This window comes from Euleptes europaea, chromosome 7, assembly GCF_029931775.1.
Source record: "Euleptes europaea isolate rEulEur1 chromosome 7, rEulEur1.hap1, whole genome shotgun sequence".
Lineage (NCBI taxonomy): Eukaryota > Metazoa > Chordata > Lepidosauria > Squamata > Sphaerodactylidae > Euleptes > Euleptes europaea.
The window spans coordinates 77,548,932-77,569,809 of NC_079318.1; the positions used below are offsets into that span (position 1 = coordinate 77,548,932).

General features: G+C 49.8%; 1 protein-coding gene across 1 annotated transcript in view; it reads right to left on the reverse strand.

Annotated features, from left to right (window-relative positions):
• Positions 1-18,873, reverse strand: part of GAREM2 (GRB2 associated regulator of MAPK1 subtype 2) — a 40,480-nt gene extending 21,607 nt beyond the window's left edge. The window contains exons 1-2 of the mRNA XM_056852705.1: positions 18,749-18,873; positions 7,246-7,386 (exon numbers count right to left, since the gene is read on the reverse strand). Coding sequence (XP_056708683.1) covers positions 7,246-7,386; positions 18,749-18,863 — 256 coding nt within the window. The 5' untranslated portion in view covers positions 18,864-18,873. The remainder of the gene's footprint in view (positions 1-7,245; positions 7,387-18,748) is intronic.
• Positions 18,874-20,878: the final 2,005 nt, after the last annotated feature.

The following is a 20,878-nucleotide window of genomic DNA, read 5'->3' on the forward strand; positions in this document are numbered from 1 at the left end:
TACAAGGTCAGGTTTTAGGAGGATAAATGATCCTGTTGGGCCACAACTCAAAAGGCCCTGACCCAACTTGTAATCAATCTCACCCCTTGATTGGAAGGAACTTTCTGCCACAGGCAGCAAGGAACTTCCTTATTGGATAATAACTTCTAACAGGCTGGCTGAACGGGTGGGAAGAGACCTGGAAAAACAATCAGTGCTGCTCATAGAAATATAAAGAAGATCAGAGTCACATAAGTTCTGAGCCTTCAGTACTCAAGTGAAAACTACCATTGTTTTATTGTCTACGGACACAGAATGACATCTCTCTATTTCTGCATGGAAATCATTTGCATTGAAAAGTAGAGTGAAATCCAGTTCAATTTTATACCAGAAGTAACCATAACAACCACATTAGGACTGTACCCCCTTGGTGCCACTCAAAATAGAGCTCCTAGGACTGAGTTAGTGGTACCCAATCAGAACATTAGCAGGCTATTGCACCAAGGTGATCCAGGAGACTGCAGGTGGGGGTGGCTGTAGGATCTCCTGCCCTTCATAAGGGGGAACTTGATCCCATCCCCTTCTCCTGAGCCAGAGAGCCCTACCTCCATTCCTAGAAAATTTAGGGGCTTCCATTTTAACATTAGCCAGATGAGCTTGAGAAGGACACACTCTCCATCTTTAAAGAGGACTTCTGGACGCTTGAAGACCCCAGTTTGGGAAGCATAAGGATAGTGGTAAGAGAGTTGGACTAGAATTGGGAAAGCCCAGATTCAGACTTGGCCAGTCACTCTCACTCAGCTCATCCTTAGTCATGGGAGTTCCTGCAAGGATAAACTGCAGGAAAGAGAGGACCTTGGAAGAAGAGCGGGGTAAAAATGTAAAAGAAAGGCAGGAAGTATATGGAGATGAGATGTGATGTGCAGGCTGGCCCGAGATGGAAAATCCAAACGGCACCTATTTCCCCCAAATTAGCCAGGGGCACCCAACCCACCAGGAAGTCCTGTTGCTCCGGCCTCATTGGAATGAAAGGACTTCTGCACCTCCCATTTATTTCATGTGAGAACTTCCCAGAGGATCCCTTCCCATCAATCCGTTCTCTCCTTGTCCTGAGGCAGGACCATCTCCGAGTACGAGGAACAGACCAATATGCCTTCTCTGGGCCTATCAACTCTTTGTGCGTCTCCCTGTCGAAACGGACTCTGTTCCCCATGCTATGGAGAGAAGCCAGAAGCCCCATCCCTTTCCCTGCAAGCCGAGGCAGGAACCAGCTGCTTCGATTTTATGAATGGGGCCAGCAAAAGCAGGTTAACACACTCCTCTCCTCTTTCCCTGTCCCATTCATCTCCCCCAGGAGCAGCGATTAGCAGCCCCTGCTGGCCCGTCTCCCATTATTTATTCATTCTTGCACATCATTACCCAAGATGGGAAGCACTTAGTGGGCTCATTAAGGGCCAGGGATGATCTCAGCCCCGTTAATTCCCAGCTCTGGTCACTCCCCTCCTACTGCACCATCTGTCCAGCCCGTTCCGCTGCCTCCCAGCACGGCGCCAATGTGTCCCTTTCCCCTCTTTGACCCTTGAGTCCAGGAACCCCTTTATACCCCTCTTGCATGCACAGGCCACCTACAACCGCTACAGTCTTAATTGTGGGTTTGCCCTCGCCACATCTTCAAAAAGCACGTTGCCAGGATTCCCACTGGCAATGCTTAGGGAACTGTCCGAGGTGGAGAAACAGCAAACGGCAACCGTTGCAGGGCCACCCAAGACGTGAACAGCGATACTTTTCTGCCACCCACTGCATCTGCACAGCGTAGACCTGCAGAACCCTTTTAGGTGGTTGGGGGCCTATGAGCCTTTGGACAGCAAGAGGAGGTGGAGTGCTCTGCAACCCGCTGCGACCATTTTGCAAAACTTTGCAGATATAATCTCTTGTATCCGTTCCAACTTGGACTCTACATTAGCGGCAACAGGATCGGATGGTCCCAGGGTGCTGATTTGTCCAGTTGTGTGGAATACCTTTCACCTTGTCCCGTCTGAGGATATGGACAGGATTCTGGGAAGTTTGAGAGTTACCACCTGTTTGTATGATCCTTGCCTCTCCTGGTTGCTTAAATTTTCCAGGGGGGAGGGGGCTGGAAGACTGGGTCCGGGAGACAGTAAATGCCTCTCTGCGAGACGGGGTGGTGGGCGGTGGTGCATCCACTGCAAAAGGAACCAACTCTGGACCCAGGAGAGTTTAATAAATGTTGTCCAGTCTCAAATGTACCATTCTTGCGCAAGGTGATTGAAGGAGTGATGGCTGGCTCACTTCAGAGACTCCCGAATGAAGCGGATTGTTTCGATTAATTCTGATCTGGTTTCAGGCATTGGTTATGGGACTGAAACAGCCTTGGTTGCCCTGGTGGATGACATGCGCTTGGAGATGGACAGGGGGGGTGCGGCTCTGTTAATTCTCCTGGACTTCTCAGTGGCTTTTGATGCCATCAATCATGGTATCCTTCAATATTGCCTTTTGGGACTGGGAGGAATTGTTCTGCAGTGGTTCTGGTCCAATCTCAAGGGTAGGTTTTGGGGTGTGGGGCTTGGGAACTGCTGCTCTGCCCCTTGGTCTTTGGCCTGTAGGGTTCCCCAAGGCTCCATCTTGTCCCCCCATGCTTTTCAACATCTATGTAAAGCCACTGGGAGAGGTCATCTAGAGAGTTGGGCTGAACTGCCACCAATATGCAGATTACACTCAGCTCTATCTCACACTACCAGCAAATCCCAGGAATGCCATAGGAACCATGAATGGGTGCCTGGAGGAAGTTTTGGAATGGAGCTTTTCGAATAGGATTTTTGATTTAATCCCAACAAAATGGAGGTGCAGCTGGTGGAGGAAAGGTCTCCTGGATGGGGTTTCGCTCCCCTTAAAGGAGCAGGTCCGTAGCTTGGGGGTGTTCCTTGACCTTTAAAGCCCTGTACGGACTGGGACCAACATACCTTAAGGACTGCCTTCTCCAATATGAACCGACCAGCTCACTCCAGTCATCCCCGAAGGCGCTGGTTCGGTTGCTCCCACCATCTGAGGCTATACGGGTGGCGACCAAAGACAGAGCCTTCTCTGTCGTGGCACCAAAACTTTGGAACTCCCTCCCCAGAGAGATCTGTCTGTCTCCCTCTATCGATGTGACTCACCAGTAGGCGAAGACTTTTTTTGTTTCATCTGGCATACCCTCAATGACAATTATTGGCCCTCCTTCTAATGTTGTTTATGTGTTTGTAATTGAATTTAATATTTTACACTGTATTTTGATTGTTTAAATGTTTTAGAGTTCACTGCCTTGTAGACCCTGATTGGGTGGAAAGGTGGCATAAAAATGTTTTAAACAAATAAACAAAAACATCTAGGAAATTAACTTTTGCATCAAATGCTTAGACCCCCAATGGTTGCAAAGGGAAGTGACACAGGGCGGACTTTGAATCTGCAAAGCCACCACTGCGATCAGAAACTAAGCAAAGAAAAGCCTAGCTCAACTAAGGCCATTTGGAGGAGTAGATTCCCCCAGCCAAGTAGGGACAAAGGCAACTCCCCTCCCAATCTGGGCAGGAAGCAGCTTGTGCAAAGGGACTGTCTGGTACGCTTTGGGACTCTCAATCTGCACTGAGGAGGGGTCAGGGCTGTTTGGATCTCAGTTTCCATGACCAAAATGAGCACCATGAGAATCTCATCTTTCACTGCAGTACTGTTTATGTTTTTTTTTTCTTGCAAGATTTGGAGGTGGGATTATTTATCTCCAGTGTAATTGCTTCCTTGGAGAACCCTAAAACAGGCCCAAAGTCCCTCTCCCTTCATTTTTTCACGATATTCCTGGCCTCAGCCATAGCTTAGCCAGTCCAGCTGACCCTCTCGGCTTTCTTCATAAGTTGTGTTTACTCCTTCAACTCCCATGCAAGACAAGGGGTTTCGAGCTGGTTTGTCCTTCCGAAACAGCCTGGATCAGTGGAGTGAGTGGCTGGCACCACTCCAGAAAGTCGTGCTCACCCTGGAACAGCCCCCATAGTAGGTTGCTTTGCCAGCCATGACTCACGCTGGGTGCGCACTTCATGGGATGTTTTCAAAAAGGTTACAAGTTAGTCTCCCCCCCACATAACCCTCTAAAATGCAAAGAAATGCCCAATAATGATGAGAGAAGGAAAGAAAACAACTGATGACAAGCTCCCACCGCGCATAGCCCTACCAGTTTCACAGAAGCTGGGGGAAACGCTTGCACAAGGAGGAGATGCCGTGTGGAATCCTTCCATTACCTCCAGGTCCTGGGAAGGAACAATGCGGTGGCAGCTCCACCAAAAGAAGTATCAGAAGGGGGCCTTAGAAACTCATTGACTCCCAAGTCTTCTTCATCAACTTCCAGCATGCCTTCATTAACCCTAACCCTTGTCACTCCCTTCCATTTTAACCCCCCTACTCAACCTCATCAGCAACATCCCCAGCTCTGTTCCTACAGGTCGCTATACAAAATGACTGTACAAAGAATGCATTCCTATATGGGATGGCTGCAAAGAATTATGCATGGGCTTGGCTTTGGTAGTGGCATTCAGAAGCAGACATACTATTAGTGCTTCTAGAAGCTGTCCCAGAAGAATAAACTCCTCTTTGATTTCTTTTTCCCTGGTGGAACTTCACTCTTTCTACAAACAAAAGATGCAAATACACAGGGAAGCAGCATAGAAATGCAGTAGGGAGATTGGGGTCATTGTGAGCCAGGTTTATGAATGCATTTGCACAACAATCAGGAAAGTGCTTAGAAACCCAAAGCCCTCTTCAGTTCAGACTACAAACTATCTCTAGACCAACAACCTCCCATTCCTCTTGTTTATAATTGCCATGAAATGAGAGAACAAATTTTGCATTCTCATTAGCATTATTTTGGGGATCTTTTTATAACCCCCTCCCCAGAAACAGGCTTGCAGCAATAACCCTCTTCCTCTTTACTCTCACTATACTTGTGAAATGTAAGATCCAGAAAGGAAAATACATCCTATTACTCAGAGGTTTCCCTAGGGGAAAGGTTATCCACTGAGGTAGAGAGTGGATGGCAGTGATGTACAGTGGGCAATTCCTTTCACTAACCAAACTCCCTCTTAGCCAGTGAACTTTTATCTCCACACTGTGACAAATCACAGGGGCCTCTTTTTATTCTGGGCTGGAACCTATCCACCTGACAACCCCTTTCTTAATGCCGGAAGGGAATATGCAGTCATTTTGTTTGTTCCTGTCCATTCCCTGCTCTGGAGCTTCGCAAAGCAAAGAGACCCGCAAGGCCTCAGCATGGCTTCTCTGGTTCTGCCTCTCCCCCGGCAGCACTTCTAGCCCATACAGAAAGAATCCAGCCCTTTGCTGTGCAGATTCTAATGACCATTTGAGCTGGGCTCCCACCAACCCTCTCCTACTTGATCCTTTGCTGGAGTTGAAGGGTGAGCCCACAGCTCCCCCAGGGCTGGCCAGGGTTCTTTTGGATCCTGACAATGTTTTAAGTTTTTAAGCAGTTAGTGAGGCATTCTGCTTGGCTGGAAAATTCCCTAAACCTGCAGATGCAGTATACCTGGGGGCAGCTGGGACTCTTGGGGTGTGGTAGTGATGGACTGCAGGATGCATTTGGGCAAGCAAAGTGAGGAGGAGGAGAAGGAAGAGCTGGTTTTTATATGCCAATTTTCTCTACCTTTCAAGGAGAATTAAACCGGCTTACAATCTTTTCCCCTTCCTCTCCCCACAACAGACAACTTGCGAGGTAGGTGAGGCTGAGAGAACTCTGAGAGATCTGTGACTAGCCCAAGGTGACCCAGCTGGCTTCATGTGGAGGAGTGGGGAATCAAACCCGGTTTTCCAGATTAGAGTCCACCACTCTTAACCACTACACCATGCAGGCTAAACAGAGATTCTACCTGGTGTTATAACATAGTTGGATCTGGAGAGAGTCAAAAAAGCAATGGAGAGCTGGATACCTGACCGTTCGTCTCAGCCAGGCTGACAGCAACAGAAAGATGAATGCAAAAGGGCCACATGGGGCCCTTGAACAGAGGTGTGGGGAGGGGAATCATGTCTTCCTAGAATCTGACAGAATAGCTTAAGGGGGCTGACCATAAAAGGCAGGGAGCCAGGCATGCCCTTGTCACCTCTGTAATTTGGATGCTGGTTTGGAATGGGAGGCTGGTGTCCTATTTGGTGAGCCAATGAGACTGTGTGCTCAAAGCCCTTTGCAAGGCCAGAATGGAATGGTGAGTGACACATTGGCCCTTGTGACTGGGCAGCATGATTCCCTCTGGATTGGCCGCCTAATCTTTTTGAAGAAGAAGAAGAGTTGGTTTTTATACCCCAATTTTCTCTACCTTTAAGGAGTCTCAAACCAACTTACAATCGCCTTCCCTTCCTCTCCCCACCACGGGCACCTTGTGAGGTAGGTGGGGCTGAGAGAGTTCAGAGAACTGTGACTAGCCCAAGGTCATCCAGCAGGCTTCATGTGGAGGAGTGGGGAAGCAAATCCAGGTCTCCAGATTAGAGTCTGCCGCTCATGTGGAGGAATGGGGAATCAAACCCAGTTACCCAGATTAGAGTCCACCGCTCCTAACCGCTACACCACACTGGAAGAGTCATCGGCTTGCAACACTTTGATTCACTTACTGCTTCTCCACACACTCCAGGCCAAGAATCCTGGTCAAGTCTCTGTACCTTTGCATCTCCTTGCCCTCTGAACCACAGAACTTCAGTTTGTAAGCTCCTGGACCATATGGTGAACTACCATACACACTGACAGCAATGTACTGCTGATTTTCATTTGTGCATTAAGAATGGCAGGAACGTTTCACAAGAGCAACAACATTACCCTGGAACATTCTACCATTTATAGAGGACTCCAGAATTTTAAATCATGACTCCAACCCAAGAATTCATGGAAACTATCCAAGTTTGTGCCTGTGACATGTGGTACTAGTGAGGCTATGATTCTCTGCTTACCCCCTTCTTTCATCTCTTAGAAAGGATTCCTCCCACCAGAATTTGAATACGTGAAGCTCTTTTGTACTGAGTCAAACCATTATTCCATATATTTGAGTACTGTCTTTGCTAACTGGCAGAAGCTCTGCATATTCTCAGGTGCAGAACCGTCTGTACCAATTTTGCAACCTGAGACACCGGGGCCTGAACCTGGAACCTTTCACATACAAAGCACGTGCTCTGCTACCGAGCCCCTTCCTTAAATGGCGCACCCCAACTTTCCCATCTTGTTACCTGGGTATTGGAGGGGGATGTCAATCTTGGGCCCAATGACGTAGTGTCCTTCCTCCAGGCTGTGGGCTGTCACTGTGGTCCATTGGCGGCAGGAATGAACGAAAAGAACATCCTGATCATTCACCCCTTCCATGGACTCTCCTGCAAAGGGGAAGTAGTGAAGGGCATGAGAGTGCAGCAAAGCCCTTGGGTAGCCTCCCCTCCCCATTTCCTTGGCATCTTACCCCTCGCAGAAGCCTTACCTAGCTACCCCCACCATTCACACACAGACTTAGCAACACCATCAGAGGGTGGTCCCCTCTATGCTGGAAATCCTTATCATACCATGTCACTCTGTACAAAAAACTGGCAAGCCACTCCACAACAGTCAACACACACACACACACACCTGACTTCCCCAAGTTTCACAAGTCTGTCTCACCGAATATTAGGGTTGCCAACTACCAGATACTAGCTGGAGGACTCCTATTACAACTGATCTCCAGCCGATAGAGATCAGTTCACCTGGAGGAAATGGCCGCTTTGGCAATTGGACTCTATGGCATTGAAGCCCCTCCCCAAACTCCCCCTCCTCAGGCTCCGCCCCAAAAATCTCCCGCCGGTTGCGAAAAGGGACCTGGCAACCCTACCGAAATATTCATGACAGTCTACAGACACAACAGAGACACAGCAGAGACATAGTGCATCCTGTTTGTGGTGCTGATGTTGGTCTGCCACTTTCACCCGTGGCACTATGCCAATGTGGCACATCTAACACCAAAGAGACCCTTTTGCAACGAAGGTGCATTCTCATGGCCACGGCCCATTCGTTCCATTGACAGGCATGGGAAAGCGTCACATTGAAGTATCACGCAGCAAAGCGCTTGGAAGTACACACGAGGATCACAGGCAGCTGGAGCTGGTGGAGGAGTCACTTTCACCTCCCCCTTCCAACCCAGAGATCCCTCGAGATGGCTCTTTAAACAGGGTAACATCCTCCATTCTCTGCTCTCCTTCCCCGGCAACACAAGCCAGGCAGGCCTTGCTGCCAAGAGTGACAGGTTGCCCTGGAAACAACCCTTTGTTCATGCTAAATGGCCAGAGCCGCAGGCCCAAATGCCCATCTGGAGCAGCCTCTTTTGTTGATACTGGATCTGGCCTGTGAGGGCTCAAGCTGGGCCCTGCTGTGGGCAAGCAGAGTGGACAAACACCCCTTGGTGGGCCTGGGCTGAACAGCATGAGGGTCTCCTTAGAAAGGGCAACAGCTGAGCAAAGGCGTCTGCTCAAAGACATCCCCACCTCCCTTGGAGCCAGTCCGGTGCAAACATGGCATATTCCTCCCTGGGAGCTCTAAATCCCTGTTCCCTGGTGCAAACACGAGGGCAAAGAAACACCTATGCTCATCTGTGCAAGCGCTCACGGTGCAATGGCCAGGTGAAGACAGGCAACACCCACAGAGGTGAGCCAATGCTCACCTGGAGTTTAGGTTTCTGTGAGGCCTTCCCACTAGGCCTCATGATCTCTGGACTCCTGGTTCCTGTGAGCCCTTCTCTCTAGGCCTCATCTCTGCAAGACACCAGAAACAGCCCTTTGGTTCCTTGAGCCTTCTCTTCATCCTTTCTCATTATTAAAAAGGTAAAGGTCCCCTGTGCAAGCACCGGGCCATTCCTGACACATGGGGTGACGTCACATCCCGACTTGTCCTAGGCAGACTTTGTTTACGGGGTGGTTTGCCAGTGCTTTCCCCAGTCGTCTTCCCTTTACCCCCAGCAAGCTGGGCACTCATTTTACCGACCTCAGAGGGATGGGAGGCTGAGCCAACCTTGAGCCGGCTACCTGAAACCGACTTCCGTCGGGATCGAACTCAGGTCGTGAGCAGAGCTTTTGACTGCAGTACTGCAGCTGACCACTCTGCGCCACGGGGCTCCTGTTTGGCTTTCTAAAGTGGCCCCACTCTCACGAGTCTCTGTATGTTGCTGTCAATATTTTTCCTTCGCATCAGCCAACTGAAGGCTGAAGAAAGGAGGAGATTTCTACAGATTCCCCATAGAATTTACACAGCAAATGATTTTCTGCATGAAAAGGCTCCTGCTTTTGCATCCCAGTCAGCAATCTCCTCCCTCCTTCCAAGTCCCTTCTTCCCACAGGGAGAAGAAGGTGGTGGGCGAAGGGAACGAAGAGCTTGCTTTGCCTTCCTTTCCCTGCAGTTGGAAGTCTGGATCTTGCCTGCCGGACTGGGCCAGGGGATCGCTACTGCCTAACAGAGCAAGCCAATGCAGGGCCCCTTTCCGCTGAAGCAAGACTCATTCGAGACAAACCTGGTTTTGTGGCCTGACAGGAACTCTGCAGGAAGGCTGAATGCTCCTCAACAATGAACCCTAGATAGGATTACTGTCTCTTTTTACTTGCCTTGCTTCTGTGCCTTGCAAAACAGCCTGACAGTCGCTGAAGTTCTGCCCCACCATTGCTCTCAAGGCCAGGACAAACTTAATTTGCTTAATTTACGTGTGTCAGGCTGCTGCTAAAATGCTCAGGAGCAGGCCAGAGAGCAGCCATACACAAAAAGGGTCCTGATGACATTATATGGGGATATCTTCCTCTGCCTGGAAAAGACAGCTTCTGTGATTAATAAAACACACTCTGTTGCCGCAGCTGGACATCTTTAAAAGGCACACTATAGGACATCATATCGCTACTAACTTTTATTTGTTTTGCTCCTGGCGCTGTTTGTTTGCTTGCTATATGGACAAAGCTGTCGAGCAGCAGATCAGGGGCATCACTGAAGGCCAACACAGTACCAGAGGTCAACAAGAATTCAAAAAAAGAATTTTGCAAAAACTGCGGGTAACATTTATGAAAAGTGAAATACAAAAATAATTAAATTTGTGACACAAATTTAATTATTTTTGTATTTCACTTTCCATAAATTTTACACACAGTTTTTGCAAAATTCTTTTTTCTTTGAATTCTTGTTGACCTCTGGTACTGTGTACCTTTGCCTCTCTGACATTTTGAGGTCTTCCTTTACCTCTTTTCTGCTTGGCATCACTGAAGGTGGGGAAGGCAGTCACTAGCTCTGGCCCAGGAGGCACAACCCACGCAGAGTTGCCAACTCCACCTTGAGAAAATCCTGGACATTTCAGAGCAGTGCCTGGGAAAGGCGGCGTTTGGGGAGGGAGGGAGCTCAGCGGGGATGAGGCTGCCATTTTCTCCAGGGGAACTGACCTCTGTAGTGTGAAGGATCAGTTGTAATCCCAGGAGAATCCCAGGCCCTGCCTTGAGGCTGGTGACCGTACCGCTATCAGGATGTTCTCTTGCAAAAGCCTCACCGAAATAAACGAAGCTGTCCAAAATCACAGTAGCTTGTGCAGAAGAATTTCACAGTGGATCAACTAATGGGAAAGGGACCATTTATATGTTCCATGTTAGATACCAAAACGTCTTGGGCCAACCCTGAGACTGCAGGTGGAGTCAGAACCTCAAGAAGATTATCGGTATTCTTTCTATTTCTTCCAGGAACAGAAGATAGTAGCGGTGCAAGATAATCAGCAGAATAATACTACTTAGCATGTAAAATTTAAATAACAACCCTTAGCATTTATATCATTATCTGGAGTGCTCAAAGCAATTCACATGGATTGTCGGCAATCCTTACAACAGGTTTGTAATCTGTTCATTAGCTGAGAAAATAGCGGTTTACCTAAGGCCACTTACTGAACACATGAAGCTGCCTTCTACTGTCTCTGACCACAGGTCTACCTCAGCAGCGTCTACTCTGACTGGCAGCATCTCAGGCAACAGTCTTTTACATCATCTTTTACCTGATCCTTTAACTGGATGGACTGAACATGGGACCTTCTGCATGCAAAGCAGATGTTCTACTGCTGAGCCAAGACCACTCCTTCTCCTTCCCCAAATGAACTACTGAGTTCACTGCAGAAGTAAGATTTCAACCAGGGACTCCCTGTTTCATAGACCATCTCTCAGCCACTGTGCCATGGGAAGATTAGTCCATGAAAGGCGGGGCTTTGCCCAGTGTTTTTTCTTTGGACTGCATGCCTGCAACAGGGCATGAGCCAATAGATATCAGGAGGCACGCCACGGGTGCTCCACTTCCCCAATCAGCCTGCTGCAAATGCCAGGAATGGTTACTAGGGTAATCTGCTATGTTCCAAAGCCTTTGCAGCCAAAATAAGCATTCTTGGCAGCAAGAAACAAGGAGAGGATCCCTTTGTATTGCTGCAGGAGGATAGAAAGATGCATGGGGGGCACCCCTAAATTCATTTATTTAGAAGCTTGTAACTTGGTTTGTGCCATGAGGAAAGCAGCTAATAATCCAGGAATGATGCCAAGATCCCTCACAAGTGTGGCCATGTTCCCTCTCTGTGAACATCACTATGCAAAGATTCTCACAGCATTTCCCTGGCCTGGAGCTGAGGAGGCATCCAGAAGCAAAGAGAACTAACTGCACACACCTCGTAGTGCTTTCTTTCTGGTTCAGATGTGCCAGGGCCCATCACACACTCTTCCAGTAAGCCCAAGGCCATCTGGGCCAGTACTGGCTGGGGTTCTTGGGCTGGAAGTTATCACAAAAAGGGACACACATTTCTGCTGTATGAGAAGTTTTATCTTGCCGTATGTCTACTAGCAAAAGAAAAGCCACTAGCTTTGTATGCAGCACCCTTTCTCTCTGCCCTGTTGCCAGCAGGGCCCATTGTGTTCGCATGAAATGCCAATAGCTACTTTGAAACTATTGCTTTCCCCCCAAAGTAGTCTTGAAGACAAGATGCTGAATTCCCTGCCGTGCCAAATTAGCTGTCCATTCACCCTTAAAGAACCTTGAATTTTCCAGCTCCTTGAGGCTCAGCTTCTCCCAGACAACCATCTACTGGGAGGAAGCTCCTTCAACCTGACCCACCTGTATGTCTGGCTTCTATAAGAGTCTTTAAGAGAGGTCGGACAAACACTTGTCAGGGATGCTCTTGGCTGATCCTGCATTAAGCAGGGGGTTGGACTAATGGCCTGTATGGCCCTTTCCAACTCTACGATTCTATGAGCTGTAAGTTACCTGGCAGGTTGGGGCACCTCTTCGCAGCCATCTGACCCATTCTGCCCTATAAAGAAAGGCCTGTCCTTTAATCACTCTGGGGGAATTCTCTCACTGAACTGACTCAATGCCACAAGGACAAGGCCAGAGTACTGCTTTACCTGGCCAAGAGTGCCCAGTGCTATGGACATCTGTCTCTATAAGATATCTGAACCTGCCCAGGAGATCATCTTGCAATTAATCAATTACCTTTTGTTATTGTTTCTTCCTTCTAGCAAATGAGAACTTCAACATGTTCTCAACAAAGTTACACAGAGATGTTTAATGCAAGGACATTGCCTGTACGTGGCATCAACCATTCCTTGGAGGGAGGATTTAAGGCAGAAAGACCCAAAATGGCAATGGTTTCTACAGCAAGTTACAGTGCAGTCCTAAACAAAGAGTTACACCCTTCTAAGTCCATCGAAGTCAAAGGGTGTAACTCTGCTGAGGATTGCACTGTTTAGTTTCCAAACTGTTTCTCCATCTTCCAAAACCCACCTTTTCCATAAACCCCTCAACCTTACCCAACAGCAATGTACCCTAAGCCTGCAGAAATCCATTTCCTCTCAGGTTCGACCCAGGTTCAAATCCCCATTCTGCCATGGAAGTTCGTTGGGTGACCTTGGTCCAGTCACACTCTCAGCCTAACCTGCCACAGCAGAGTGCTTGTTGTGAGGATAAAATGGAGAAGGGGAGAATGAGGCAAGCCACTTTGCATCCCCATTGGGGAAAAAGGCAGGGTATAAATTAATCACGCAACCCTTGCTCCCCTCGCCCTTCCTTCCCCACCCACCCTTTGCTGCCTCTCTTGCTCTCAAAGTTTAAGCCACTTACAGCCATTTATAAGGAGTAACAAGTATTTTGACTGGGTTTTACAACACTTCCTTGAGCAGACACATGACTCCTGTTGCCATTTTGCATGTGTTGGGGAGGAAGTAAGCCAAGGCTCAAAGAAGGCAGTTTGCCAAAGCAACCAAGAGCCACTTCATATGTCGTGTATTCCCTTTGGCTAGGTGTCTAAGCCTTAAAGGACTCTGTGTCAACAAATTAACCAATTCTGTGGTATCAGCTTTCATGGATCGCAGCCCACTTTATCAGATGCAAGAAGCTATCCGTTCATACCCATATGATGTGCCGGCAAACACAAGTTGTGCACCATGCGCACACGTGGCAGGGAACCACATCCCAAACTCTATTCCTTGCCAAAACCCTTTCCCAATATACACACAGGTGAAAACACACAATTGCTACACTGCATTTTTAAGACACCACCTGTAAAACACTGAATGTGTAGCAACTCAATGCATCCACAGAAAAAGTGGGATTTGAACCTACGGCTTCCCAGAAAACACTACCAAAGTGGACACAGTAGCTGTGTTCGCACACTTGCAAACCTAAACCCATTAACACTGCATGGGAAGCTATTCTTCTCTGCACCAGAAGCCCTGGGAATTCATCCCCATTTGTGTCCCCCCCCCTTTGTTTTAATTCTGTGCTCAGTTGCACTGTGGCGCTTTTCTCCACTCTGTAGCTTCTCCAAAGAGATCTGGGCTAATTCTTTCTCTGAATTCAGAAAGCTGCAGATCAGAGCCAACACCAAGCCATGAAGGGGGGGAGGTGGAGAAAGGGGTGGCAAAGCTTGCAAACAAAAAGCACCGACACTGTTATCCCGACCAGTTTTTAGACGCAAGTTGGTCAACAAGGAAACCAAAAAACCTGGCATCCAGACACACACTGGTGGAGGGACAGCTAGACTCAAAGGTCCTTCCCTTCTGAGCTGGGAATTCTTAATTGTTTCCAAAAAAAAAAAAAAAAAGTAGGAAGGACAGCTTGGGAGTTAGACATGCTCCTTTTCAATATGAACTCCCAACTCTCCTTGCCGATATTTTTTGTTATGAATTTGCAGAGAATTTTGCACAGAAAAGCATTAAATGATCTCTTCCTGCATGGCACATTCTACCTCAAAGCATCCAGTCCTGAAAGCATCCAGCCCGGCCTCCTTAGCAATCACAGAGCCATCTGGCCAACCCGCAGCAGCACCAGCAGGCAATCCCCACCTAAAGCATCTTTCTTGGGAGGAGGGGGAACTTCATGTCCACACTCATCTCCTGCTTTTATCCCTTAATGTACTGAACATGCCTGAAAACATCAGGTACTTAACAGTGCATCACATAGCAAAGAAATTCTTACCTCCCCACTGGACATCATCTGAGCCCTCCAGCCACAGAGACCAACAATGGACTCCAGTTGCAGAGTTTCTCCAGTCTAAGCCAGAGTGGAAAGAAGCCAGTACAGACTGGGGGTGGCATACTGGTAAGAAAGTGGTCAGTGTGGTATCTCCCAGCTTCTTCTTCATGGACCACCAAGAGAGATAGTATGGATGAATGTATGTGCTGTCAAGTCGCAACCAACTTATGGCGACCACAGCAAGGGGCTTTCAAGGCAAGGGAGAAGCAGAGGTGGTTTGCCATTGCCTTCCTCTGCAGAGTCTTCCTCGGTGGTCTCCCACCCAAGTACCAATCCTGCTTAGCTTCTGAGATCTGCCATTCCATATCCCAAGTGAGACAGTGGCAGGAAGAAACTTAAGTTACTTTCAACCCTGAATCTGAGGTAACTCTGCAACTGGAGTAACTGTGCCCAGAATTACACCACAAGTTTCCCTACATTAACCCAATGAAATGTTTTTCAATTAAGCATCTGATTGAAACAGATGGAGACTTAAATGTCACAAGTGTTTTGCAGAGATAACAGTAACAATAATATTTCTCTTTTTTGCAGAATTGTTTTAATCAGTGTTAGACAATTATTTTAACCCCCTCCCCCCACCAAAAAAAAGTAGGACACAAATCTCTGCTTGAAAGAAGAAAGAAATGTTTACTTTTCAAGACCTCACCTGAAGCTTTTCCTTATAATGTCAGCGCGTCCGTTAATCTAACTCAGGCGGTGTACTCTGACGGACAATGGCTCTCCAGTCACAGGTTCTTCCTGGCCGGAGATGCCAGGGACTGAACCTGGGACCTTCAGTATGGAGAGCAGGTGCTCTATCAGAGTATTGTAGCCCCTCCACACTTCCATACAACCTGTTCTAATATAGTACCCTCTCCCACCCCAACTCCTAAGGTTCCTAGAGTGCCTCCTAGTTCCCAAACATTTTATGTTGGCTCACATTGTAACTGTACAGAACAATATAGCCCTTTCCTCCTTTAGGCAGCCCAACCTAAAGATGGTTCTCCTCTCAACAGCCTCCTCTCTTCCCATTCTGAACGGACTCCAAACTCCTTCCAAATTGTCTCAGCTGTCAAATTTTCAAGGGATCTGCACACACAGAAGACATTGCAAACAGATGCCTCCGAACCTGAATTATGGCCTGAAGGAACCAGAAACTACTCCTTGACCCAAGGAAGGGTTCCCACACAATCAGCCTGCAACACATTAACCTACAATAATTCAAACCACCATGTGCCACAACTGTGCTATCCACTGGGATTTCTCTCCTCTGTGTATTCCACCAAGAACAGCTGCAGCAAGCCCAAGATGGCCCTTATCTATTATAAAGGGGTACACAATCCTATAATGCTATTGGCATAGAACAGATCACTCAAGGAAATGAGTCCAGTCTTGGAGAGAGGTCACGGCTCAGTGGTAGGATATCTGCATTAGACGCAGAAGGTCCCAGGTTCAATCACTGGCATCTCCAGTTAAGAAGATCAGGTAACGTTTCATTTGAAAGACCTCTACCAGAGATTCTGGAAAGCTGCTGCCAGTCAAATACTGACCTTGACAGACCAATGGTCTGAATCAATATCGGGCAGTTTCCTGCATTCATGTGTGGACTTTGGGACACTCGATCCTGCAAAGAAATCCACTCATAGTATCTCTCTTTGAGCCACCTACATCTCTCTAACCTCCTCTGCTCCTCCAAGCTCACATCACGGCATGCAGGCTCCTTTCTTTGCCCTGCAGGCAACTCTTGCGCAGAACTCTTGGCCAGCCAGCCGCACGTGGCACGGCTGTGAAGTTCAGTCACAAATGATGCTGCTAAGAACCCATTTTCATCCAAGTGGGATCACTTGCCAGGTTATTAACATGGGCACAATGGGAGAAGGACACCACCACAGCGTCCAGATCTACGCCCTTGCAATGGTTTTCAAGATTACTTTCAAACAAACTTCCAGATTTGACTTTATTTTCAAATTACGGTCACACAAAAGGCAAAAAACAGCTGGAGGATCTCTTTTTGAGGTGGAGTGATCTGTCAGTGCAACGGCAAACGCTGAGCCACAGAGTTTAGATTCAAGTTCTCTAGCACCTTGAAGACTAACAGAACTTTTCAGAGTATAAGCTTTCAGGGATCAAAACTCATTTTGTCAGATGGTATCTGACAAGGTGAGTTTTGACTCCCAAAAGCTTATACCTAGAATTTGTTGGTGGTCTTTAAGGTGCTAGTGGATTCTTGTTCTGCTATCACAAACATGGCTACCCACCTGAACTGATGTTCAAATTGTGGTCAGCCCACCTGTCATCCACCTCTCTTGAGGCCAACTAGTTTCAAAGATCCAATTACAAATAAATGAAAAATAACTGCTTCTGTACACCTGCCAGCATCCCAATCCCTGAGTCCATGTGCAGTAAGGAAAACATGGCTGCAAAGACTCCGGTGCTGGTAGCTGCCACAATCCACACCAAAATATCTGAAGCCACCGAGAGGAGCGTCTCAGAGGGCCCGATACAGCCCACAGGCTGCAGGTGGAGAATCAAGCCATCACCACTTGCTCGCCAAAGGGGCCTTCTGGGTTTCCTTCCAGATTCTCCGGTTCTACCAATCAGACAAACTCAGTAGGCACGCACCAGAGAGAAGCCACGATGCCAGTCTGGGGGAAAGAAAGCATTATGCTTTTTTGCAAGATAATAACAACATACATTGACCCAGTTGGCGCATGCCTGCCAGCGTGCGTGTGGGGGGTGGGCGAGGCGTGACGGCCAGAGGAGGGCTCCCTCCCGTCTCTCTGAAATGAAAAAAGGAGGCCAAACTGACAGCTGTCTGTCGCCTTGATGTCGTTTACGCTCCTGGATGGGGGTCAGGTCCCGGCTGCCTTATTAGGCTTCCCCAGCAATTGAAGAGTCAGGGAGGGGAGATCCGGCATCGAGAGCTGCTACGGCTTCCCCATCCCTGCCCCCCCTCCCCAAACTCATTCACAAATAAAATGGGAGGAGCAGAGAGACACTCCGGTTTCCCCTCCCATTAGTATTCAAGGCATCACGCGTGGATGGAAAAAAATCCCCATTCTTCTCACGGTGTACAAAACCCAAGCCGGGCAGCCTGCCATAGAAACCCCCCCCCCCGCTCCCCTCTGCCAGGGGTTTGCATGAACAGAATGAGTGCCATCTGCAACCAATCCCTCCCCAGCAATCAGAGCGACAGAAATTGGGGCGGTGGGAGGGGGGGGAAGCAGAGAGGAGAGAGAGGAGAGAGATCCCAGTTGCCTGGGCAGGCGATCCTCTGGTTTGAAACGCCACTCCCTCCCCCTCCGTTGTGGAACACAGTTTCCCATCCTAACAGAGCCCCCATCAAAGCAGAAGGCTTAATATAACCCCCCATGAGGTCCACCCCCAGCAGATTACAGAGCCCCGCTGAAGGGACAGCTGCTTCCTTTCTCTCCCCCACCAAACACGCATCCCTGCACAAACGCACACGCCAGAGGATGTCTTTGGGCATTTTAAAAAACGACCCACTCGGATGAAGCTCCCTCTTGTTGCTGCCCCCGACGGCAAGGGCTGGCTGGCTCCTCCACAGCTGCAAAGCGCCTTCCCCACAAAGATAACGGAGCCACGGTTGAACGAAGATGCGCTCTCGGGGACCCGTACGACCAAGGCAGCCTTACCTCGAGGCAAGGTGAAGCACCAGGTAACGGATCCGGGGGCCGCTATGGGCGGGACACAGATCTGGCTGGAAGGGCACAGCCCCACCTCCGCCAGCCCCACGGAAAGGGCGCTCTGGGGCAGCTGCTGTTCATTTCCATGGGACTGGTGCAGGAGGCCCTTCCAGGAGGGTCGTGCCCCCCTCCAAGGGTTGGAAAGCAGGACACCTGAGGCACCGAAAAGCTCCCCCCCCCCACCCCGGCACCCAAAAACACAAGAGATGGGAGAAAGAGGAGGCCTTCCTGAGCCCCTTAAAATGGACCTCCCCTCCCCACCCCACCCAGTCCATGGCCCCCCAGAAAGTTAACGCCCCCTCCGGCGTCTGAGCGCAGCAAGACTCCCTCCCCGAGAGCCCCACAGCCCAGCTAGAGGGCCTTCGAATCGCAGAGTTGGAAGGGACCCCCCAGGGTCATCTAGCCCAACCCCCTGCCCAATGCAGGGGGTTCCCCACGACCCCGGCGACCCCCGTTCCATGCCCAGGAGCCGCCCCGCCACCCCCCAGGACGGCGGACCCACCGGGCGCGGGGCGCACGAGGGCGGGCAGGCGGCCCTTGGCCACGATGAGGTCGAGGGGCAGCGGCGGCCCCGGGCTCCACGCCACGCGCCCCAGCGCCGCCGCCACTCGCTCCATGCTGGCCGCCCGCCCCGTCGCCGCCGCGGCATCGCCCTCCGCCGCGCCCCGCCCGCCCCACGCCGGAGCCCCTCCGCCGCTCCAGGCCAGCAGCGCGGCGGCGGCGACCGCGTCCGCCCCGTCCGGCGGCAGGACCCGATCCCGGGCAGGGCGCGCCAGCAGCAGCCTCCTCGCCCGCCGCCCGCCACCATCCCCGCCTCCGACCCTCCCTCGCTCGGCCAGGCGGCTCGGACCCGCCCCCGGAGGGAGGGAGGCAGGGATGGCCCGCCCGCCCCTTCGAGGCAGCACGCCTCTCCGGGGGGGCCGCTGCACCGGCTCCGTGATGAATAAGGCCGCTTCAATGCACTTTCATGAGAGTTTGCAGGTGGGGGGTTGCTGTTTCACACTGGCCGTTCATGCACGGCAGGTTTTGCCGCTCTCCAGATGCGCGTTTTCCCCATCCGAATCCTCACAACTCTGCAGGGGGGCTTAGTGTGGAGTTGGGAGAATTCGCGTGGGGAAAATGCGCGTCTAAAGAGCGGCAAAACCTCCCGTGCCTAACCGGCCGTTGTGAGACAGCAAAGCCCACCTGCAAACTCTCACGAAAGTGCATTGAAGCGGCCTTATTCAGATAGTTTGCAGGTGGGTTTTGCTGTTTCACCATGGCCGTTTAGGCACGGGAGGTTTTGCCGCTCCCTAGAGGCGCATTTTCCCCATCCGAATCCTCAAAACTCAACAATAAGCCCCCCTGCAGAGTTTTGAGAATTCGGATGGGGAAAATGCGCATCCAGAGGGTGGAAAAGACAGTCATGCTAGGAAAAGTGGAGGGCAGCAAGAAAAGAGGAAGACCCAACAAGAGATGGATTGACTCAATAAAGGAAGCCACAGCCTTCAGTTTGCAAGATCTGAGCAAGGCTGTCAAAGATAGGACATTTTGGAGGACTTTCATTCATAGGGTCGCCATGAGTCGGAAGCAACTTGACAGCACTTTACACACACAGAGCGAGAGCGGCAAATCCCAGGCAAAACCTCCCATGCATAAATGTCTTCAGTAAAATCCAGCTGCAAAGTGCATTGGAAGTGGATTGAAAGTGCATTATTCAGCATGTGTGAAAGTGCCCAATTTTTGCCTTTCTGCTCGCTGGCAGCATCCCCTGCTGCTTTCGCCCCGGGAGCAGCTTCGGTCTCTGGCCAACATCTCCGGGCACGGAACGGTGACTAGTTCAGAGGCACAACAGGCAGCCTCTCTTCAGGGGCAAACAATACCCCTCCGCATCTCTGTAAAGGGAGCAATTCAATGAGAAGATGAGTTGGTTTTTTATATGCTGACTTTCTCTACCACTTAAGGGAGACTCTAACCGGCTTACAATCACCTTCCCCTCCCCACAACAGACACCCTGTGAGGGAGGTGGGGACTGAGAGAGCTCTAAGAGAGCTGTGACGAACCCAAGCTCGCCCAGCAGGCTTCATGTGGAGGAGTGGGGAAACCAATCCAGTTCACCAGATTAGCCTCTGCCGCTCATGTGGAGGCATGGGGAATCAAACCCGGTTCTCCAGATCAGACTCTACCGCTCCAAACCACCACTCTTAACCACTACACCACACGGGTACCCAGAGCTGTGGGAGAATGACCAGACCCTCAATAGACGATGACTGGAAGAGGAGTTGTGGGCCCATCCACAGAGGAGGATGCCCGCTGTGTCTCTGCATATTTTGTTGCACTGGTCTTGGACCATAAATTAATATGACTGGAACACTACAGATGCTAGCGACATAGTAATTAAATAATTATCTTGTTGCTGGCAGCTGTAGGTTTCTAACTCCGTTGACTTATGGTCGTTGTATGGTTTTATATTTTAATTGTTCTTAGCCATCCAGTTGAAAGGTGGGATATAAATCATTTAAATATGTTTGTTTAATTAGCCTCACACATCACAGGGAGCCCCATGGCGCATAGTGTGAAGCTGCAGTACTGAAGTCCAAGCTCTGCTCACGACCTGAGTTTGATCCCGACGGAAGTCAGTTTCAGGTAGCCG